The sequence below is a fragment of the Populus alba genome, chromosome 6, assembly GCF_005239225.2.
Source record: "Populus alba chromosome 6, ASM523922v2, whole genome shotgun sequence".
NCBI lineage: Eukaryota > Viridiplantae > Streptophyta > Magnoliopsida > Malpighiales > Salicaceae > Populus > Populus alba.
In genome coordinates, this window is record NC_133289.1 from 13,692,035 (window position 1) to 13,713,814 (window position 21,780).

At 31.6% G+C, this 21,780-nt stretch overlaps 2 protein-coding genes across 3 annotated transcripts; one reads left to right on the plus strand and one right to left on the minus strand.

The window, feature by feature from the left end:
• Window positions 1-1,622: 1,622 nt before the first annotated feature.
• LOC118047930 (asparagine--tRNA ligase, cytoplasmic 1) lies at window positions 1,623-5,033 on the minus strand. Its single transcript, XM_035057379.2, has 7 exons — window positions 4,449-5,033; window positions 3,778-4,368; window positions 2,934-3,190; window positions 2,725-2,854; window positions 2,590-2,648; window positions 2,264-2,465; window positions 1,623-2,074 (listed from the first exon to the last, which is right to left on the minus strand). The coding sequence occupies exons 1-6, from the start codon at window positions 4,932-4,934 to the stop codon at window positions 2,282-2,284; spliced, it is 1,707 nt and encodes a 568-aa protein (XP_034913270.1). The 5' UTR covers window positions 4,935-5,033; the 3' UTR covers window positions 1,623-2,074; window positions 2,264-2,281.
• A 7,035-nt stretch (window positions 5,034-12,068) lies between these two features.
• On the plus strand, window positions 12,069-15,127 carry LOC118048012 (vacuolar protein sorting-associated protein 32 homolog 2). 2 transcript variants are annotated; one of them, XM_035057512.2, is made up of 8 exons: window positions 12,069-12,232; window positions 12,363-12,483; window positions 12,789-12,888; window positions 13,562-13,647; window positions 13,764-13,855; window positions 14,165-14,279; window positions 14,382-14,568; window positions 14,815-15,127. In XM_035057512.2, the coding sequence occupies exons 2-7, from the start codon at window positions 12,412-12,414 to the stop codon at window positions 14,562-14,564; spliced, it is 648 nt and encodes a 215-aa protein (XP_034913403.1). In that variant the 5' UTR covers window positions 12,069-12,232; window positions 12,363-12,411; the 3' UTR covers window positions 14,565-14,568; window positions 14,815-15,127. The 2 variants fall into 2 exon arrangements, with proteins under 2 accessions (XP_034913403.1, XP_034913402.1); XM_035057511.2 differs by having other exon boundaries at window positions 12,071-12,232; window positions 12,360-12,483.
• The last annotated feature ends 6,653 nt before the right edge of the window (window positions 15,128-21,780 follow it).

Consider the following 21,780-nt stretch of genomic DNA (forward strand, 5'->3'; position numbering starts at 1 on the left):
ATATGATGCAAGTGGAGTGGACCTCAATGCAATTGTTACCTAGAACAATCGCCTAATGGTATATTTCAATGAAGCATTAAAAGGGTCAACCTTGGCATTTTCTACGTATGAAAAAGAAGTGTTGGCCATTGTTAAGGCAATTAAGAAATGGCGTCCATACTTGCTAGGAAAACTATTTATTGTTCGCACTAACCAAAAAAGTCTTAAGTATTTGTTGGAGCAATGAATTACTACTCCTACACAAACATGATGGCTGCCAAAGTTACTCGGTTACTACTACAAGATTGAATATAAATAAGGGCTTGAAAATCAAGGTGCAGATTCTTTGTCCCGTGTAGTTGAGTTTTAGTTCTTGTTTATTTCATTAGCCTTTGCAGACTAATGGTCCATCCTCCAAAAGAAAGTCCACTAAGATCCTTTATGAAGATATGTTAAAAAAGAGGTCTTCTCCACTCAATCAACAACTGCTCCAACGAGATGGCATGTGGTTTAAGAAATGCAAAGTTTATTTAAGTCCCACTTCACTCTTAATTCCAAAGATCTTAGTAGACTGTTACTCCTCACCAATCAGTGGCTATTTTAGGTATCACAAAACTCTCTCTCGTATCAAGCAGAGCTTCCTCTAGTCTGAAATGCGTAGGATGATAAAAGAGTTCTTACAATAGTGTGATGTCTACCAATAGTTCAAAAATGACCATATGAAACCGATAGGATTGCTTTAACCATTACTAATTCCTACACGGATATGGATTGATGTCTCAATGGATTTTATCAAAGGTCTGCCACCTTCTCATGGGTATACTGTTATCATGGTTATTGTAGATCATTTGACAAAATATGCATATTTTATTACATTAAAACACTCTTTTACTGCTGCAACTATGGCTAAGGCTTTTGTCACCAATGTGGTTTACTTGCATGGAATCCCAACATCCATTGCTAGTGATCATGATAAGGTGTTTCTGAGTGTCTTTTGGCAATCATTATTCCAATTAGAAGGAGCTCAATTATACATAAGCTCAAGTTACTATCTCTAATCTAATAACCAAATAAAAGTGATGAATTATACCTTGGAGCAATATATGTGATGTTTTGCTGGCGACCAATCCTAAAAGTGGTTTGAATGGATTCCATAGGCAAAATTCAATTATAACACCTTTATTCACTGCTCCACCAAAATAACCCTCTTTGAAGCTGTTTATGGCACTACACCCTCAACCTAGTTGATATATGTTCCAGGTATTTGTCGCATCCAAGTAGTGGATGAGTGTTTAAAGGAGCTACGACACAATCTTCTACTAACCCAAAATCACATGAAGTGCCAAGCAGGTCAACATAAGAAAGACATCTGATTTAGTGTAGGGGATTATATGTATTTAAAATTACAGCCTTATAGAGCTTTTCAGGCCTCTATGAAACTCTCCCCATGTTTCTTTGGTCCATATCAAATCATTGGGAAAGTTGGTCCAGCAACTTATAGATTAGTGTTGGCTCTAGGTTCGCAAATTCATAATGTGTTCCATGTAGTTTGTTAAAAAAGCATAACAGACCAGTCACTCCAGCCTTGCCCCAACCTCCCCCTATATCAGATACCTCTATTATCATTCCACAACATGAAGTCATCTTAGATATACCTCTATTATCATTCCACAACATGAAGTCATCTTAGATCGCCGTGTAATTCAGAAGGGAAAATAATGGCCCAAGTCTAAAGTTTTAGTCAAGTGGAGAGGAGCACCTCTAGAAGATGCTACCTGAGAGAATTAGTATTTTATTAAGGGCTATCTTATTTTCATCCTGTTGGACATGGATTCGTAAGCGGGCGGAAATGACAGGACCGCTTGCGTGCATGTGCAGGAAATCATTCACAGGATCATGTTCTGCGATGCTGCGGTTATTTTTATCATAAACAAATTCTCTTGGGCTTGAAAAAACTTCACTCAAGATTTAGAATGCCGATACTGGCTGGAACGGCACAAGCTGTAATGCCTTCTCAGAAATACACAGGATCTTGAATGATAGAGCATGTCATCGGTGGTTGCCAAAGGAAAACGTTTTCCATGCTGCGTACACTCTACAGGCCAAAAATACATGCATCACAATTGACAAACATTTAGCATAAAAGATGTTTCCTAAAGACTTCGACACCTATAATTTCAGTTTTGCAATTAAAGTTTGAATCTAAAACAAATTAAGTTATGGGAATTTCAGCAGAACAAACTGCATCGAATTCTATAAGCTAAAAGAAAGATATAACGTGTACCTATATAAAAATAAAATATCACAGATCTGCTCTGCCAGGGTATCTGGGGAATGGAATGACATCTCTAATATTGTCGATTCCAGTGGCAAAAAGTATCATCCTCTCAAAACCCAGGCCAAAACCACAATGTTTCACAGTCCCGTTGCGCCGCAGGTCGAGGTACCACTCATATGGCTCAAGAGGCAGTCCCATCTCAGCAATTCTGCAATGGAGAGTGCCCCCACAAAAATGAAATCATCAGCATAACAAATATAGTCAGAAGAAAACAAAAGTACATGCAACTTCGCATAAAACAATGTTGGACAATTCAAGCAGACTCCTCATACCTCTGCTGAATAACCTCATAGCGTTCCTCCCTTTGGCTTCCACCAATCAATTCTCCCACCTGCAATAAATGACAGCCAATTGGAATGAATGCAAAAAGGCACGCAAACTTTAAAATATCCATGGGAATGATTTACCTTTGGTACAAGGATATCCATAGCAGCCACTGTCTTTGAATCATCATTGAGCCTCATGTAGAATGCTTTTATACCTTTAGGATAGTTGTACACAATTACAGGCTTTTTAAATATATCCTCTGTCAAGTATCTGTATGAATAGACAAACTAAACCATCAATACATGCAAATCAAAAGGACAGAACATGCTACAGAGGCAGATTTGCATACCTTTCATGCTCAGATGCCAGATCAATCCCCCATTCCACATTCTTCTCAAACTCCTTACCACCTCTCACTGCCTCCTCTAGCAGTCGCACTGCTTCTGTGTAAGAAATACGCTCAAAAGGGGTTGAAGAAACCATTCTTAGACGATCAATACAACCTTTATCATAAAGCTTAGCCATAAGTTCCATGTCATCAAAGCACTTGTTGAGTAGCCATTGGCACATGTATTTCACATATGCCTCTGCACAGTTCATGTCATCCTGAAAAAATATGCAAAATTTGCTAACTGAAATATATTTTACATACCATATATATGTACAGAGAGGGAATTGAGAATCCTACTCTATGTGAAGTACAAAAGATTCTAACACTATAGTCAGTGTAAAATAACAGAGGTATATTAAAAGAATAACCTTTACTTCATACATGAGAAGTTGGTTCTTATTCAAGAATAGTGTTCATATACACAACATATAATAATGCTCAAAACAACAATAGACAAGGAAATTTCCAATTATCTTGTACAAAACATGTGATTTCACCAAAAAAAAAATATTTTACTTAAATATGTGGTAGCAGATCGTAAAAGGATGAGAGAACCCTTAGTTTTGCCCCTCCCTACCCCACATTTAATCATTTCCTCTTACCCAATATAATGAGGGAGACTTTTGAACAGATCCATCAACAGCATATAATATAAACCATGTAGATAGGTAAATTAGTAGACAGCCAACATATCAGTAACAACTCAGTTAAATAAAGACCAAAACCTGCAATTACAGGCACAATAAACTCTAGAATGCCGAAAAGCCAGATAAATCAATTAGAATATCACATTGTAATATACCTGAAGATCTGCAAATGCTATTTCAGGCTCCACCATCCAGAACTCAGCCAAATGTCTAGAAGTGTGAGAATGCTCAGCTCTAAACGTTGGTCCAAATGTATAGACACTGGAGACAGCACAGGCATAGGTTTCAACTTGAAGTTGGCCAGAGACAGTCAAAAATGCCTGACGGGAAAAGAAATCTTGACCATAATCAATCTTGCCATCTTTTTTAGGAATACCAGGTTTAAGCTTAGCCCTTTCCTCCACCCTTGAGAGATTCTCTTTGGCTATTTTAAGATCAGCCACAGAAGCACTAATTTCCTCCTTAGTTGCCTTAGCAGCTTTGAGTTGAGAAACAATATTACCTTTCTCCCCAACAGTAAGCTTAGCTGCTTCTAAGTCAGCTTCAGTAGGCGGAGGATTCAAAATGAGCTCCTTCTCGAGCTTTTCAGCTTCACTAATCAAGGTTGTCGCTTGAAACATTTCACCAGCACCTTCACAGTCACTTGTGGTTATAATTGGGGTATGAACATACAGAAAACCATGCTCTTGAAAGAAAGAGTGCGTGGCAAAAGCAAGTGCATTGCGAATTCGAGCAACTGCAGAAATCTAAAAAAAAAAACACAGTACACGCTTTCAGCTTTCAATCAATCAAGCGGTAAATATTTGCAAACACAAAGCAAGCATACCGTATTGGTACGGGCCCTAAGGTGAATATGATCCCTCAAAAACTCAAGGGAGAGCTTCGTCTTGGGAATCGGATAACTGGCAGGATCGGTAGGGCCTACATGGAGCACCTTATCAACACGGAGTTCAATCTTCTGCTTTGTACCTTCAGGGGGGACCTTAAGCAAGCCCTCAACTAACACGCAAGTCCCAGTCTGCACAAGCGTGCTCAGATCTGCTACACCAGCATCCACGATAACCTGAAGGTTGGCAGGACACGATCCGTCGTTCACCTCCAAGAAAGCGAAGGAACCCTTCCCTTGCTCTCTCCCGGTCTTCACCCACCCACCGGCGCGGACTCGTTGGCCCGCCAGCCCAGCTCCTCCATCGGGACGACACACGATTGATCGGACCGGGGCCCGGTCGGAGAATGGGTGCTTAAGAGAAGGGCCGTCGCTAATGGCCATCTCAGCGAGTTCTGGTGCTGGAGGCGTGGCCTGGTCACCCATTGCTTGGTTTTGGCGGAGAGAAAGCTGTAACGCAGGGACTTAAGGCTTTTTGTGTTTTACTGATAAAACCCTAATTGTGGTGGAGAGGGGGGTTGAATATGGAGGGCGAAGATTGGGTGGCAGTGAGGACCATGGTAGCTTGTTTATTTTGACCTTCTTGCTTTGATTTGATTAATCAAGTACACGTGTTACAATCTGATTTATTAACAGAACATATGAGAGAATAAAAACTCCACGCGAAACCACAGGATGGATTCTTCTATGGTTTACACTTACAGTTTTTACGTCATTTTTAAATATTTTTAATTTTAAAATATATTAAAATAATATTTTTTATTATTATATTATTTTTAATATTAACAAATCAAAAACTATTACAAAATTTTTTTAAAAATTAAATATATTAATTTAAAATTTTTTAAAAAATAAAAATATATAATTATACCTAAATATCAAACATTACCTCTCAACTCTTAATATCTTTAGTTTTTATTTTTATTTTCTTTTGGTGTCCAATAATATGATTTGAAAGGAATATTCCTTCACCCCTCCTATTTTATTTTAAGCTTATATAACATTTTAAATTTTACTTATTTTAGATTCTGTTTATTTTTATGTTTAAAATATTTAAAAAAAAATTAAATTTTTTTATTTTAAATTAATATATTTTTTATATTTTAAAATCATTTTGATACGCTAATATCAAAAATAATTTTAAAAAAATAAAAAATATATATTATTTTAATATATTTCTGAGTCAAAAATACTTTGAAAAAACAACCATACTTCCAAACAGATTCTTAATATACTATTTAACATAATTACATATTTTAAGTGGGAAAGTTTTAAATTTTTTTTATTTAAATGTATCAACTCTCAAAAAAAAATTTATAAGTGATTCTATTAATTTATATTAACTCTATACTAATATGGCTATTAATTATTCACATGACATTCTAAGGTGGATTTATTTTACACAAGTCAAAAAAATTAAAGAAAAGTATAAAAAATGCAGCAATAATAATAATAACTTTTGAGGGAAATTTCTTGCCTAACCTTTTCTCTTTTTTAAAACAAAATAAGATATGACTTGAAAAAAAAAAAAAAAAAACCATCCATATGAATGAATTACAAATTGCCAAGATCTACCTATCCGTGATCGAGTTGTAAGGCCAAAGGCAAATAATACCTAGATTATTAAGAAAGATGCAAATAATTAAAGTGGAGATTTGGAACATGGATGGGTTTGCGATGAGAATTGTACCTTGTTTAGCGTGTTTGGTAGTGTGGTAGTGGTTGTTTTTCAAATAACTTTTCATGTCGAAATGCATGTCAATGATTTTTTTTTATTTTTTAAAAATTATTTTTGACATCAGCACATCAAAACGATTTAAAAAGTACAAACCGCACTCAATTTTAGCAAAAAAAACAAATTTAATTTTTTTGGAAACGCAATTGAACCGCGTTCAAATTTAATATTGGAAGAAAAGTTTGAACTTTACATAACAAGAGTCTTGTTTTTTGAAAAATCAAATTTATATATAAGTGATCACTCACATTCTACATTCTATGTATATAACAAGATAAAAATAAAAAGCATAAATCATAATAAAATTGATTAATTATTTCAAGTTCATTCAAGAAATTAAAATAAGAATCATTCAATCACACAAAGAGAAAACAGTTATATTTTTTTAATATGAGATAAAAAAATCTTTTTGATTTAAATACTTCACCTTATAAAAATAACATACTAACATAGTATTTTTTTAATGCGAGATAAAAAACCTTCTGAAATAATTTATTAAACTTCATTATTTATAACACGTATAATTTATATTCAAATGGATTGTTTCTTAAATTTTTTTCATATGAAATATTAAAATTTTAATTTTTTTAATTTTTCCAAGTTGATTCGAGTTGACCTGGGTCAACCCGTGAAACCTTGGAACCCAACTCCTTAATCGGGTCACCCCCAAGTCAGATTTGGTAATTATGGTTAAAGGTTGCCACATAAGTTCCTAATAATATTAAGAACTCCTTATAATGAATGAAATCCATAACTATTTAAGAAAACAATGCTTTTTTTTTTTTTTTAATGTTTCCACACTTTGCTAACAGATTCTATGACCAGCTTAAAACACGTCATTCTATCTTGTCTGGATAAATTAACGAACCTACCATATATTGTTGAAAAGACACATATGTCTAGTTTCCAACCCATATGAAATCGCATCCAGACTTCTAATATATCTTCATATATGACTTGCTGGGTAGACAAAGGTCCATCCTGAAAAATTTAAACATTTTTAACGCAAGCCTTTTAAATTATCCCATTGAACTCCTCTTGGTTTCACTTTATTTTAGACCTTATAATAGACTTAATAGACACTCATAATGGATCATTTGATGTCTTAACCAGGATCATATCATCCCCTCTCTCCTTAAAAGAATTCAACCTCAAATCATGACCTACATCTAACAAAGAATATTAGAAACTTTGAATATAATAATAATATTATACTTTCCTTGTAAATCCACTTTGTAAGCATTGACTCCTTCACGAAATCTGAATGAACCATATCTTTTAAGCATCAATTTTGATTCCTTATACCTAGAAAACATTTATTTACACATATACACCTAAACTCAATCTTCCGGTTCAAGAAAACCCATTTTTGTCTTCGTTTGCTTAGAATACATACTTTATTAATATGTTGTTTTGTCATCTTAAACAATTCTTTCATTACTTGTGCTTTTATATTGCCATCAAGTCTAACCATTTCATTAATAAGTAAAGAAATCAAATTTAGTAGAGTTAAACCATAAACTATTTTAAATGAAGAATATTTTTTTTCAATTTAATAAATTAGCACATAACAATTTATTTTGTAACATATTAAACAAAAATTGTAAATGCTCAATATGATCACCTAAATTCTTAGTATGAATATCATCAAAATAATTAATAACAAAGCTACTTATGAATGCACACAATATATGTTTCACCAATCTTATTAAATTATTATTTACAATAGTAAGACTAAACAACATGACTAACCATTCAAACAATATGTATTTAATCTTAAAGTTATTATTTCTTATGTCCCCTTCTTTCATCTTAATTTGATAATAATCAATTTTCAAATCAATTTTATTAAACATTCAAGATTCATGCAACTCATTAATAATATCATCAAATTCAGGGATAAGTTGTCTATAATTTACCATACTATTGTTGATTGCGCCTTTTATCAATGGCAAACCACTATGAATCTTATCATGAAATATATAGCAAGATTTGGACAATAACTTTAACCCTTAATCAGAAAGCTTTACCAAACTTTGATCGACCTAAAATTTTAACTCAAGATAAAAAAAATTTCTAAAAACTTTTGATAAAAGTCCAGCTTGACCCAATGATCGAATAAAAAATTATGTTTGTTGGCGTAAATCTGCATAATAAGACAAATTAAGCTCAAATCCAAATTTGATTGTTCTATATCATCCTTAAAAATTTGTAACAGAGATATAGCAATACTAGGAATAAGAGAATCAATAATGTTAGTGTTAGAATATGCATCCTTATACACAAGTAAAATCATAGGCATGTTAGAAAAATAAGCACTTTTGATGTTACTCTTTTTTGTATAGAAACTTAAGTGTTTACCTATATTTTCTAAAGTCTCTTCTTTTCCTATTCTTATTTTTTCTCTCCACTCTCGGTTTCAATTGAGCATTTTTATCCCTTAGCCGAATTTGAGTCTTTTCTCTCCTTTTTTATTTTTTTTTCCTTTAAAGGTCACTCTATTTTCACTCTTTAAATTTATGATCTCATATGGTTTATTTGTCTCCTTGACTTTGCTTTCTATTTTTCTTAAAAGCTCTTCTTTTGCCATTTTTTGCCTCCAATAATACTGTATGGAAATAGTAGCTGATAATGATTTCAGATAAGCATGTCGTATTAATGATTTTTGTACATATTTTTACATGGTAACCAAAATCTCATATTGTTGTATTATCATTTCAGCTTCGCATTTCTTTTCCAATTTCAATTGGTCTTTATAAACCTCTTTAGGTGACAATAATGCAAGTATGCATATCCTTCCATCTTTCTTCAAAGTATACCTATTTCTGAGTCTATTATGATTAACCTTCCTACTAAACTGTCAAGGTTTCCTCAACTATAAATGACTAGTATGCATAGAAACCACATCACACAAAACCGCATCCTTATACTTTTCAATCAAAAAATAAATCAAAACATGTTTAGTCACCATAACTTCACCATGTTGCTCCTTTACCAATTTTATAGCAACTTTCTGATCACCGTCCTTTGAAAATGTTTTTTTCTTTATCTTTGAAATTATCTCCCATACTCTTTTCATTCATTATAACCCTAATGGCAGGCATTTCAACTTCTTTTTCCTTATGACTAGGAACTCCTTGTCTATTAATCATCTCATGAAGCTTACTCATTAACACTTTCATCACAGCTTTAGTTATATTTTGCCTTTCCTCCATAGTTCTTTTTTTTTTTTCAACACTTTTTGAAGACAACGTTTATACTTGAAATAAAGGTTAGTAGCAAGGAAAAGTTTACTTACAATAAGATTAATTCCTTTTATGTTTCACATAATTTATTAGTTTTTCACTCTAATAGTCTCATTATGTCTTTTACTACTCTATTCATGTATTTTGGTTCTTAAAAATAACTTATTGATTTATCAAACAATTAACCAAACTACACAAATGATTTATTTTATATTTAAAACAGTCAATAATTAATAATTATTTAAACTTTCAAAACACAATTTGTTATTTGTATTTTTTTTTCTTTAAGCAACTTTAAGACTTTTTTTTTCTTTTCCTATCAAAAATCGATTTTCTTCTTCCTTTTATTTTTAATCAAGATTCCACCAAAACACCACAAAAATTTAATGTTTTTTTTTTTTTTTTTTTGTAATAGCCAAAACCTTGGAGAAAAAAATTAAACCAGGAAAAACAAAAACACAAACCCTAGATATGGCAAGATTTAAAAAAAAAAATCCTAGAATTACTTGTAATGATGAAAAAAATCCTAGATATGACAAGATTATAACTTGAAATTAGTCGTACTCTGATACTAAATTGACGCAGAATTGTACCTTAGATTGTTAATCTAAGATTTAAAAAAATATTTGCTACTTGACCCAATAAGAACTTTGCCTTGAAGAACCAAAATTATAAGCAATTAATCAACCCCACCATATGCCTATAACAAGACACAAACGAGAAGTATAAATTACAACGTAGTTGATCAATTCTTTGAAGAGTTTGCAAGTTCAATAAAAAACTTAGTATGAGAATCACTCAACCACATAAAGAGAAATAAGCACACAATATATGACAACTTCTAAACAAAATTCTTTAACTCCTTAAAAACCCTTACATAAGAGTATTTATATGTAAATCTTAAAACTAATAGGTCGGACATGCAATCAATTTAAATAAAGCCTAAACTAATTAAAATAAGATTTAAAATAATAAAATTAAATAAGACAATAGTCGAAGATTATTTTCACCCTTCACCATATATGATAATAAAAAATACCTAAAAGAAATAATTGTTGAAGAATCCTTACTGAACAAAAGCCTTGGTGCCTTATAAAATAAGAATTAATTTCTAACTAGTTGATTCTTCTTGTTTGATATGAAATATTTTTTTAAATAAGTAAGTCAAAGACTACCACATAAGTTTTCAATAGCATTAAGGACTCTATGAAGTAAATGGAATATGTAAATGTCATTTTGTTGGCTTAGATTAGAAAAGATTTTTTTACAGTTGGTAAAAAATAATTTGGCTAAGAAAGAAGTTTATCAAGACTAGTTAACATTATTTTCTCCGTAATTATATTATTAGTTTAGATTATTTAAAAGATAAGTTCAGATAGAATTGAATTTTTTTTCTATGTAAGATTGAAGGTTTTTGAATTTATAACAAACATATCAACCAATAGTTTTTTAAATTAATTTCTCATACACTCATAATTTGTTTTAATCATGTTAATATTTCATAATAAAAAAACTTATGTAAAAGATAATTTTCAACAAAGTTTTGACCTTAAAAGTAAATGGAACCTACTTTAAATTTAGCATCAAATATGTCCATTAACTATATTTTTATTAAAACAAATTTCAACACTTAACACTTAACAAAAAATGCAATGAAGAGAATATTGAATATGAACACCTTTTGTCTGTGACCTTGAACTTGCATTAGACAATATAAAAAGAACCTTGAGCTCAATCTTGATTTTTCACACAAAAATCCATTCAACCTAAATAGATAGGAGTCTACCTTACCGCTAAACAATCAGAGAACCTGAGACTATAGTATTGCTAAAATATGAAGTTTCTGGAATTCTAGCATAATAAAAAAATTAAATAAAATAACACAATACAAAAAATATTTAAAAAAATAATATGGTTTAAAGATATCTATAATACTTGAGACTTAAGTGTCATTTACAACTCTTTTAAATTGTAAAATTGATAGGTATAAGATTCAACAAGAAGAGAGAAGAGAGAAAAAGAAAAAAAAAAAAGATTATGAAGACATATTGAAAATCTAATGACAACATTACCTGTATCATTAAAAAAATTTCGATAAAATAAATCCAACAATACCAAAAACAAATTACAAATGATAATTAAAGTGTACCACATTAATAGTTTAAAGGCAAATAAGTCTCGACATCTTTTAATAACTTATATGATTTATTTTATTTATTGTTTTTGATATTTTTTTAGTATTATTAAAAATTTTTATTAAAATTTTTCTAATAATATTATTGATCTTATAATTAAAAATTTAGTAAGTCTTGAATTTTTTTCCCCTTCTGTGTACCTTTTCAAAAGGAAAAAAAAAATCTTTTAAATATTTTTTTATTAACATTTATATTCAACCTAACTTTATATACCTCAACTAATTCTACATATTTAAAAATTACTAACCAAATAAATTTCTAAAAATCATTATATTACCAGTCGCTTTAAAGTCTTTTAAGTATCTTGTTAAAGAAGTCAATTAAAAAACTAAAGGAGTAAGGAAAGTGGGACCAGAAAAAATAAAAATAAAAATGAACGAAGTCACGAATTAAGTGCAAAGTAGCTTCCTCCTCTCTCTCCAATACAAGAACAACACGCTTAAGAGAAGGAAAAAAAAAAAAAAATCCAAAACAAAAAAAACTCCGCTCTCTCTGTGTTCTTCAACATCATCAAAAACCCCATTCTCTGAATTCGATCGATTTTCACAGGTCTGTTTCTATCATCATCTTATATTCAATTGAATTTAATTCGATTTAAGTAGATCTATCTGTCTTGATTCTTGGATTTTGGGTTTGATTTGATATTCTAACGTTAAGTTTTGTGTTTGCGATGTAGAAGATCGCGAGGAAAAACATACAGACAGGTTTTTTAAACGAAAACATCCGCCATGTTTAACCGCTTATTTGGAAAACCTAAGCAGGAAACGAATGCTCTAACTACGTTAGACAAATTAAACGAGGTCGGGTTTATTTTTCCTTTTTTTTTCTTGTCCTTAGTTTGTTAGATTTCGTTGCTTTTTATTTTGAAAATTGAAACTATGTGTTTCGAAAGTAATTATTACTGTAGACATGGGCTTCTTCTTTTTTATTTTCTTGATGAATTTCTTGTTGGTTATGAGAATGAGTCATCTGGGATTTATGATTAGGAACTAAATTTTTTTTATATGTATGCGTTAGTTAGACTTTTTTAATTGTACATGTAAAATTGTTCTTTTATTTTTTTTATTATTATTTAACTTAGATGTTAATTCTCCGCATTATATAGACACTTGAAATGCTAGAGAAAAAGGAGAAGGTGCTCCTTAAAAAGGCAGCTGCCGAAGTTGAAAAGGCTAAGGAATTCACCCGAGGGAAAAACAAAAGGGGTATGATATTGCTTGTTTGTAATGGCCATTTATGATGTTTGATGTTGGCAATTGGATTATAATGCTATAGACCTTTTTTATTTTTTTTTTACTCTTACAATGCACATGCAAGTGCACTTAATGGGCTACAGAAAGTTGGCAGATCTATGTCTCTGTTTCATTGCTTCTCATTTTTTTATGGCTAAATATTCGCATTATTTTTCTGTCACTGTCCCCTCGCTGCTTTTGCATGGAACATCAAGTGACTTTCAGTTATCCAACTCCTGTCATGGTGTCTTGATTTCAATCTTCATTGATTCTCATATTTCTGATATTCTCATTGGGAGTTCTTTACTTAGATAATGATTTTGCGGATAACTCCTTAATTGAAATCGACAACTCTACTGAGCCATTAAATCTTATACTTTGAAATGTTTTTATGCTTTAGCATCGTGGCTTGTTGAATCTTGTGACTATGGATGTGGAGTATCATCTTTATACTGTAATCAAGTGAAGAACTGTTGGCAATGGTTTTTTATCAGACAGACATCTATTACATGAATATATATATATATATATATATATATATATATATATATACATATATATGTATGTATCTTGAAATAAGGGCAGCATTATTTACAAATTTTGGGTTGTTTGCTAGTCAAACACTGATTCACAATGCTTTTTTCAGCTGCAATTCAATGTTTGAAGAGGAAGAGGCTGTATGAGCAGCAAATAGAACAACTTGGAAACTTTCAATTGCGCATTCACGATCAGGTGAGCCGGTGTTTTTACTATTGCTTTTGGTTCAACTGTATCTTAATAAATCTGTGCAAGTTTTTGGCTAAATGAGTAAAACCTTAAATTTTGTGCTCTGAATGTCAATGTTGCAGATGATAATGTTAGAAGGTGCAAAAGCTACTACTGAAACTGTAGATGCGTTAAGAACTGGTGCAGCTGCTATGAAGGCAATGCAGAAAGCAACGTATGTAACAATTTATAGTTAAACATATTAATGGAATCTTCACTCATGGTTTACTTATTGTCTTTGGTGGCAACATATTCACTTTCCTGGTTGCTGTGCCCAAATCTTAACTGTATAAAGCTTGTTTCACACTGAAAATGTTTGTGTTTCTCATTCTCTTGTTGCCTTCAAGTATTTCTTTTCAAATGGTTGCTAACTTGGAAACACCATCTTTATTTGGCTTCAACTTGGTCCAGTCGAATATCTGAACAATGAATTTGTATGATACAAATACATGTGGTTAATATATGTGAAAATGATGGATTATAGGAATATTGATGATGTGGACAAGACGATGGATGAGATCAATGAGCAGACAGAGAACATGAAACAGATTCAAGAAGCATTATCAACCCCCATCGGTGCTGCAGCTGATTTTGATGAGGTCAGTGTTTTAATTGCTGATTTCAATTCTAAAGCCCTAGCTCTTGGAATTGTGCATAAGTTCTCATCTGCTGGAGCATCTAAAATAGTTGGAACTTTTCAGGATGAATTGGAGGCAGAACTTGAAGAACTGGAAGGAGCTGAATTGGAAGAGCAGCTTCTTCAGCCAGCAACAACAGCTCCTGCTGCTCCAGTGCAGGTCCCAGCTGGCAAGAAACCAGTTCCTCAAAAACGCACAGCTGAGGAAGAAGAACTTGCTAGCTTACAGGCTGAGATGGCCCTTTGAGCAGGTTCTACTTTTCATTCTCTTATAAACAATGATCTGATCCTTTTTTTCAGACACTAATGCACTAGCTAGCAGTTGATAGCTGAACCATTAAGGAAAAATAGATTGCAAGTTGGACGCATTGAGCCCAAAATGTTACACCATATGTTGAAGTTATTTCTTTCAACAAAATAACACTTGAATGCAGTTGAATATGGCTGCAGTGTGGGCAAGTACTTGTAGAGTTGATTTTCTGGGTTGACTGTTGCAGGCATCATGTTCGAGAATGAAGAGATTATTTATAGATTGGCCATGTTGTATTATAGAGTTTCTGCCAGTCCTACGCATCCAGTGTGCATTGAAACGTGAACAGACAATGTATATACAGATTGCGTAAGCTGAATTTAGTTCTTCAAATTTGTATCCTGCCTCATGGAGCTTTCGATTGTGTTTGTTATCCTCGTTTCTTTCTCTGCTGGGCTGATCTTGAATTACTTTTTATCAGGATGTGTCACCAACTTGGTAATCTTCAATTATTGTTCAGAATATAGTGAATAATTGAATATAATATCCCCTTGGTATCACTGTTTTGTTGGTTGTATTTACAGTTCATCTCCAATGAATGTTATGAAATGTGGATCTATTTACAGTGCTTTTAAATTTCAACGTGACAGTATTCGGTAAAATCAAATCTATATTTATTATTTTTAGCTTTTTAAGTAGTAATCCTTAAAGCACGGGATTACATGCTTCTTTTAAAACCAGAATCCGTTTCCACAATTAATTGTTAATATTTTTTTCAATCCTTTTAAACCAAACTTTTCCTCAACTTTTCAAATAATAATGTTTCGTTTCATTTCATGAAAACAAATCCAGCTTTTTCATTGAGCATGAATCTTCTTTTGGAGGGGGATTTGAAAGAGTGGTAGTTCTTTTATAAAGTGATTTATGGAAGAAAACTGCTAAGCATGTATTTAGTTACAGTCGGGAGAGGAAGAATGAGAGGGGGCATCAAAGAAAAGGGAGTAAGTGAATAATAGAGAAGATTTGCTCTTCCTTAGTCTCGATCAAGTGGGTCAATAAAGAGTTTAAACTCCAATTAAAAAGAGTAAATTTAATTTAAAACTTCAATTAAAAAGGGTAAATTTCAATTTAAAGCATGTGAGTGAGTGAGTGATATAATTCAGTTTTGTATTTTGGATTGAAATAGTATATTAATGAATTTGTTTTTCTAAATAAAAAAATTAATGAATTTGTTATTGAATGTAATATGTTTTTTTTTTTGTCTAGGAGTTATTGGTCATTATCATATTAATTGGAGATAGCATAGTCTTTTTATATTTTTACATAATAGTAAAATATCTAAATTACTCTTATAAGCAAAATTTATATACATCTAGGGTTTTTTTTTTTTTTTAAATAAAATTTTAAGCACTATAAAATGACCGAATTATCTTGAGAAGTAATATTTATTTAACTAGTCTATTTTTTTTGTTTTACATTTTCACATTTTTAAAATGATTGAAATATTCTTAAAAGTAAATTTCTTCGACTGGTATTCGAGGGATTTGTTGTATTTTAATCCTGATTTTTTGGTTATAAGAAAGTTGATTGAGTGATAATTTGATATTTTATTATATATCAAATATTTTTTTTTTAAAAAACATATGCATTGTACATGCTGGCGTGTGCGGTGTATTCGCTCTATTTGCTGTGTATGTGAAGGGACATTCCGATATGGTTTAGCTATTTTTTATGAAGGGCCTTTAATTTTATGCTTTTGTTTGATAGGGAGATCATTTGGCCAAGATTGTGTTTTTCCTTTGAATTTAGCTTGTGTTACATTTGACCATGATGAGTTTTTGGCAGCCTTGGTTTGTGCATAATGACAGGATCGATCCAATCTCTTTGATGGTTCATTTGACTAAATCAAGTTAGCCTATGCATGGGTCTGATTTGGGCAACAAAGTAGACTTGTTGAGAGCTTGTATCAAGTTTGATTTAGTTATATTAATGATTATGAGTTTGGTCACATTAGGTTCAAAGTTAGCTTGGGCTAATTAAGATGTTTGGATTATTTTCTTATATGGATCAACAAAATATTATCCTAAAATTGAGAGATAAATTTGTTAATTATTGTCCTTTTATTTAGGAGAATATTTAGTAATAAATAAGAAAGCTTCCTAGTCATGTAAGGAAACTAAAGGGGTTGTCAGATCTAAATTCTAGACTTTAAAGGATTATTTAATGCTAAATATTTGATTTTCCTAGTCAACGAAGAAAAGTGATGAGCGGGCTATAAGAAGAATTAATTTCCAAGAATGTTTTTCATGTTCTAAAGGGAAATCCTAATCCTACAAGAAAAGAAGACTTTAACAATTAAATTCCTAATCATATCAGATTTCCTAACATTTAAAGGACTTTAAAAGTTGGCTAAGCAATCCTATAGTATCTAGAAAAGTGGATCTCGGCCAAAAGTTATTTAAGTTAAGGAATTAAGATATTTTATCTTGTTTTTCTTTTTATTATGTGTGGCATTAACAAGCTATTGTCCAGACTTGTTTTCATTATCATTTCTATGTTTGAGCTTAATTAATACTTATATTTTTAGCTAAAATCCAATGTTTGTTTGGATCATGGTTTGGGTTTACTAGTAAAGGTTTTGAGTTATTTTTTTCGTAAATGGATCAATTTAGTCGACAATGATAGATACATTAGGGTTAATTTCTCATAACTATTTAAACAAATGTAAAGCCTAAAATTTGAAAAAAAAAACCTTTGATGAATAATGTTTTAGACCTTTTCAGTCTTAATGCGTGAGAGAAATTCTTGCATTCTTTGGTTCTTGAATGAATTGAATCTGACTTATCAAAGATTAATTAGCTTCGTGACATCATTTGATTTTATTCCAATAGTGCTAGTGTTTTGGAATAGGTTTTTATTGTGTCGCACTCCTATTAGATCTCTTTCGACTTTCTGGGATCAGATCACAATCTTGATTGGGGTTTGCGTGATCACGAGGTTCACATAAGTTGGTATTAGATCAAGGTTCCAAGTACATGTCATATCCTTCTGAATTTTTTGTTTTCCTAGTGTTCATTAAGTTTTTTTAGTATTTACATCAATCTTCTTCTTCTTTTTTGTGTTGGCAGAATCCTAGTAAAAAAAAAAAAAAAATTCATTTTGTTACCGTCTATAGACATATTACTAAAATAAAAGTAAAAAAAGAAGAAGAAGAAGAAGAAAAAACATTATTCAAAGCTTGTTGCAATTCTGCTGCAGAAATATAACTCTTAAAGAACCCTAAGCAAACCACCCTAGAATTAATTCAAATTTCATGTACTTTTACTGAGGGTGAAATCACATAATATATTAAAATTAAGCTTATTTCAATATCTTTTGCTTGAGGTTTTAATTTGGGGTTTAATTCTGCTGCAAATTAATCATACATAGGTTTTGTTACCTAGGCATAAGAGAACAACCTATAAACTGGGATATATAGTTTGTTGGGTATCAGGATTCTATATATTGAATTTTAGATTATTCTGATATTGTTAGGTGTGGTTTTCAATTCTGGTGCTTTAAAATTGCGTAACAATTAGATTTGCGTCAAATTCCAAAATGTGTTTGTTTACTATTTGTTTTTATTATATTTGGGTTATTTAAGAGTCAAATAAATATCTTCATTATTTTTTTTTGTTTTATTTTGCATCTTCGTTTCATCCACAATTCGTACAAATTTGCTTGGCTACTCGTGAAATTATAATTATAGTTTTGTTTTGTTTGTTTTCAATATATTTATTGATTCTTGAGCCTATATTCATAATTGGGTTGCATCGCGAAAGCCTCTCACTTTGATTGGTTGTGTTGAATTGAGTCTTTTGGTATATAAAAAAAGGTGTCATGTATTCAACAAGGGAGAAGGAACAAAGGAGGATTCCAGAACAAGAATAAAAGAAACTAAGGTTTGGTGTAGGGGTTTTAAAATGAGAAGTTGATAAGTGTAAAAGATTATTCTATAATCTTTAAGATTCAATGGAACAACACCGCAAGCATGAAAAAAAAAAAAGGGTAGCCATTGTTATTATTCAAAAGTATGTGTGTAAGTGGTTAGTTAGACGTGCTTTTTTGAAATCCTTATTAGGCACTATGTCCATACCACTATTATTAGGGGTAAGTGTTAGCTAGAAGAGAATTCTTAAGGCTAAAACAACATGCCTATGAAACAACCATTATTCCTATTAAAGATTCGAGGATGAATCTTTTTGAAGAAAGAAGAAATGATACAGTTTAACCATGGATTTCTTATAAAGGGCCTTTGATTTTGCGCTTGGGTTTGATGGGGAGGCCATTCGCCAAGATTTTGTTTTTTCTTGGAATTTCGCTTGTGTTTTATTCAGCTATAATGGGGTTTTGACATTTGATAGTTTTAGCTAGCCTTGGTTTGTGAATGATGACTGGTTTGGTCCAATCTCTTTAATGGTTCATTCGACCAAATTAGATTAGCCCATGTATGGGTCTGATTTAAGTAGCAAAGTAGGCTTGTTGAGAGCTTGTATTATGTTTGATTTAAGTTATATTAATGATTATGGGTTGGGGCACATGGGGTCTAAAGTTAGATTTGGCTAATTAAGATGATGAGATCCCTTACTTACAAAGATCAACAAAATATTATCCTAAAATTAAAAAGGAAATTCATTTATTATTGTTCATATTATTTAAGAGAATATATAGCAACAAAGAATTAAGTTTCCTAGTCATGCAACTAAACTAAAAGAGGCTGTCAGGTATGAATCATAGACTTGGAAGGATTATTAATTATTTAATGCTAAAAATTTGATTCTCCTAGTCAAAGGAGGAAAGTGGAGTGGCTACAATGAGAATTAATTTCCAAGAATGTTTTTCATGTTCTGAAAGGAAATTCTAGTCCTATAAAAAAAAAGGACTTCAACAATTAAATTCCTATTCAGGTAAGATTTCCTAGCATCTATAGGACTTTAAAAGTTAGCTAAACAATCCTAGAGTATTTAAGAAGGTGGATCTCAGCCAAAAGTTATTTAAGCTATGAATTAAAATATTTTATCTTGTTTTTCTTTCTATTATATGGGACATCAACAAGCTACTATCTAGATTTGCTATTTTCATTATTATTTTTATACTAATACTTTGGTTTTCAGTTAAGATCCAATATTTGTTTGGATTAGATTTTGTGCTTACTAGTAAAGATTTTCAGTTATTTTTTGTAAGTTGATCAATTAAACCCACAATAGTAGATCCATTAGGGTTAATTTCTCATAACTATTTAAACACACGTGAAGCCTAAATTGTTTTTTAAAATAAAATCTTTAATGAATGATACTTTTGAACTTTTCAGTTTTAACATGTGAGAGAGATTCTTGCATTCTTTGGTTCTTAAACGAACTAAATCTGATTTATTGAAGATTAACTAGTTTCATAGCATTATTTGACTTCATTCCAATAATGTCGGTGCATTGGAACAAGTTTTCACACTTCTATCAGACCTCTTTTAGTTTTCTAGGATCAGATCTTAATCTTGATTATAGGTTGCGTGATCATATGATCACGAGGTTTACATAAGTTAGTACCATATCAAGGTTCCAAGAACATGTCACATGCTTCTGAAACTTTTGTTTTCCTAATATTCATTAAGTTTTTTCAGTATTTGTGTCAATCTTATGATAGTAATGAACGAATTTCATTTTTAATTTTATGATAATATTTTACTGATAAAAGGATCCTAATATCTTAATTAACTCAAGCCAACTTTGGATCCGATGTGGTCTAAACCTATAATCATTAATATAAATCAAATCATACCTTATACAAGCTCTCAATAAGCCTACTTTGTTGTCGAAATCAGACCAATACATAGGCTAACATGATTTGGTAGAATGAACCGTCAAAGAGATCATCAGATTGAACCCATCATCATGAACAAACCAAGGCTTCCTAAAACTATCCCATGCCAAAAACCCATCATGGCCAAATGGAACACGAGCTAAATTCCAAGGAAAAACACAATCTTGACTAAATGGTTTCCCTATCAAACCCAAGCATAAAATCAAAGCCCTTTCATGAAAAATTCATGGCTGAACCATATTATATTTAGTGGCAAAATAATAGCTTTCAGGATAACGTTTGAATCATTTCAACGACCCCTCCATCCAACTTCAAGCTTCTAAGTAGTAACAGAGTTGAGTGGAATAACCGGTAAAAGTTCCAAATAGTCAAAATCATATGTTATTCCTGCCTGCAGATAGATTCAGAAGAAAAGATCTTCGTGGCAAACAAAACCTATAAAAGCAGTGCCTATGGGCACATGCTTGCTTCTAAGAAGTATTAAAAGAACCACAGAATCATAAAATAATAACGGAGGGATGGTTGAATCTAAATATATAATTGTTCACATTTTAATAGGAAATTAAGACGTTGATGTCTATACTTATTGCTACTAGTTAGTTCACAAACCTGATAACCAGGCTCTATTGACACAATCAAAGAGCTTTCTCTGCGTACAGTTTGGACCATAAAATTAGACAAGTGAATTCCAACAAGAACGTGAGTATGCAAGCCCATGGGATCGGAGCAAAATCTCTCTGACTGCATGAATGTCATATGAAAGTGTTGCACCTAGGATCCAATTGGACCTAGATAAAGGAGAAGCAAACGAGTACAGTTTCTTCTCATCTGTGATATTAGAGGCAGCGTCAGGTCGTGGCCTCACATTTTATAATGGGCATAATTATTTGAACACCAGTCTAGAAATTAAGAAATATACCTCCTGATACATAATTTTATTTGCAAGTTTTATTTTTTAAAAAAAAAAAACCATAAAAGAATGCAATTTATTAAAATTCCATTTGAATTAAAAATTCCATGGAAACTGAAAAGATAAATAATAAAAAGAAAGTAAATAATGTGTGAACAGTAAAACCTGTTCATCTATTTGCTGCGACATGCGCTCATTCAATAGCTTTCTCTATTAAATAGATGAAGAAATCCACATTACCCGTTTATGAAGCTAAAATAATAAATGAAGAAATAAAAAGTGAAATAATAAAAAGAAAAGAAAAGAAAAAAAAAACAGAGGCATCATCTGCTGCTGCGTGCCACCACTGTCAATGATGCCCTCGTACATTGAGCCATACCAGGTTTTTCAAACATAGCTGCTACTACCTTAACACCTACTTATACTGTATAGTCTGGCAAAAACTCA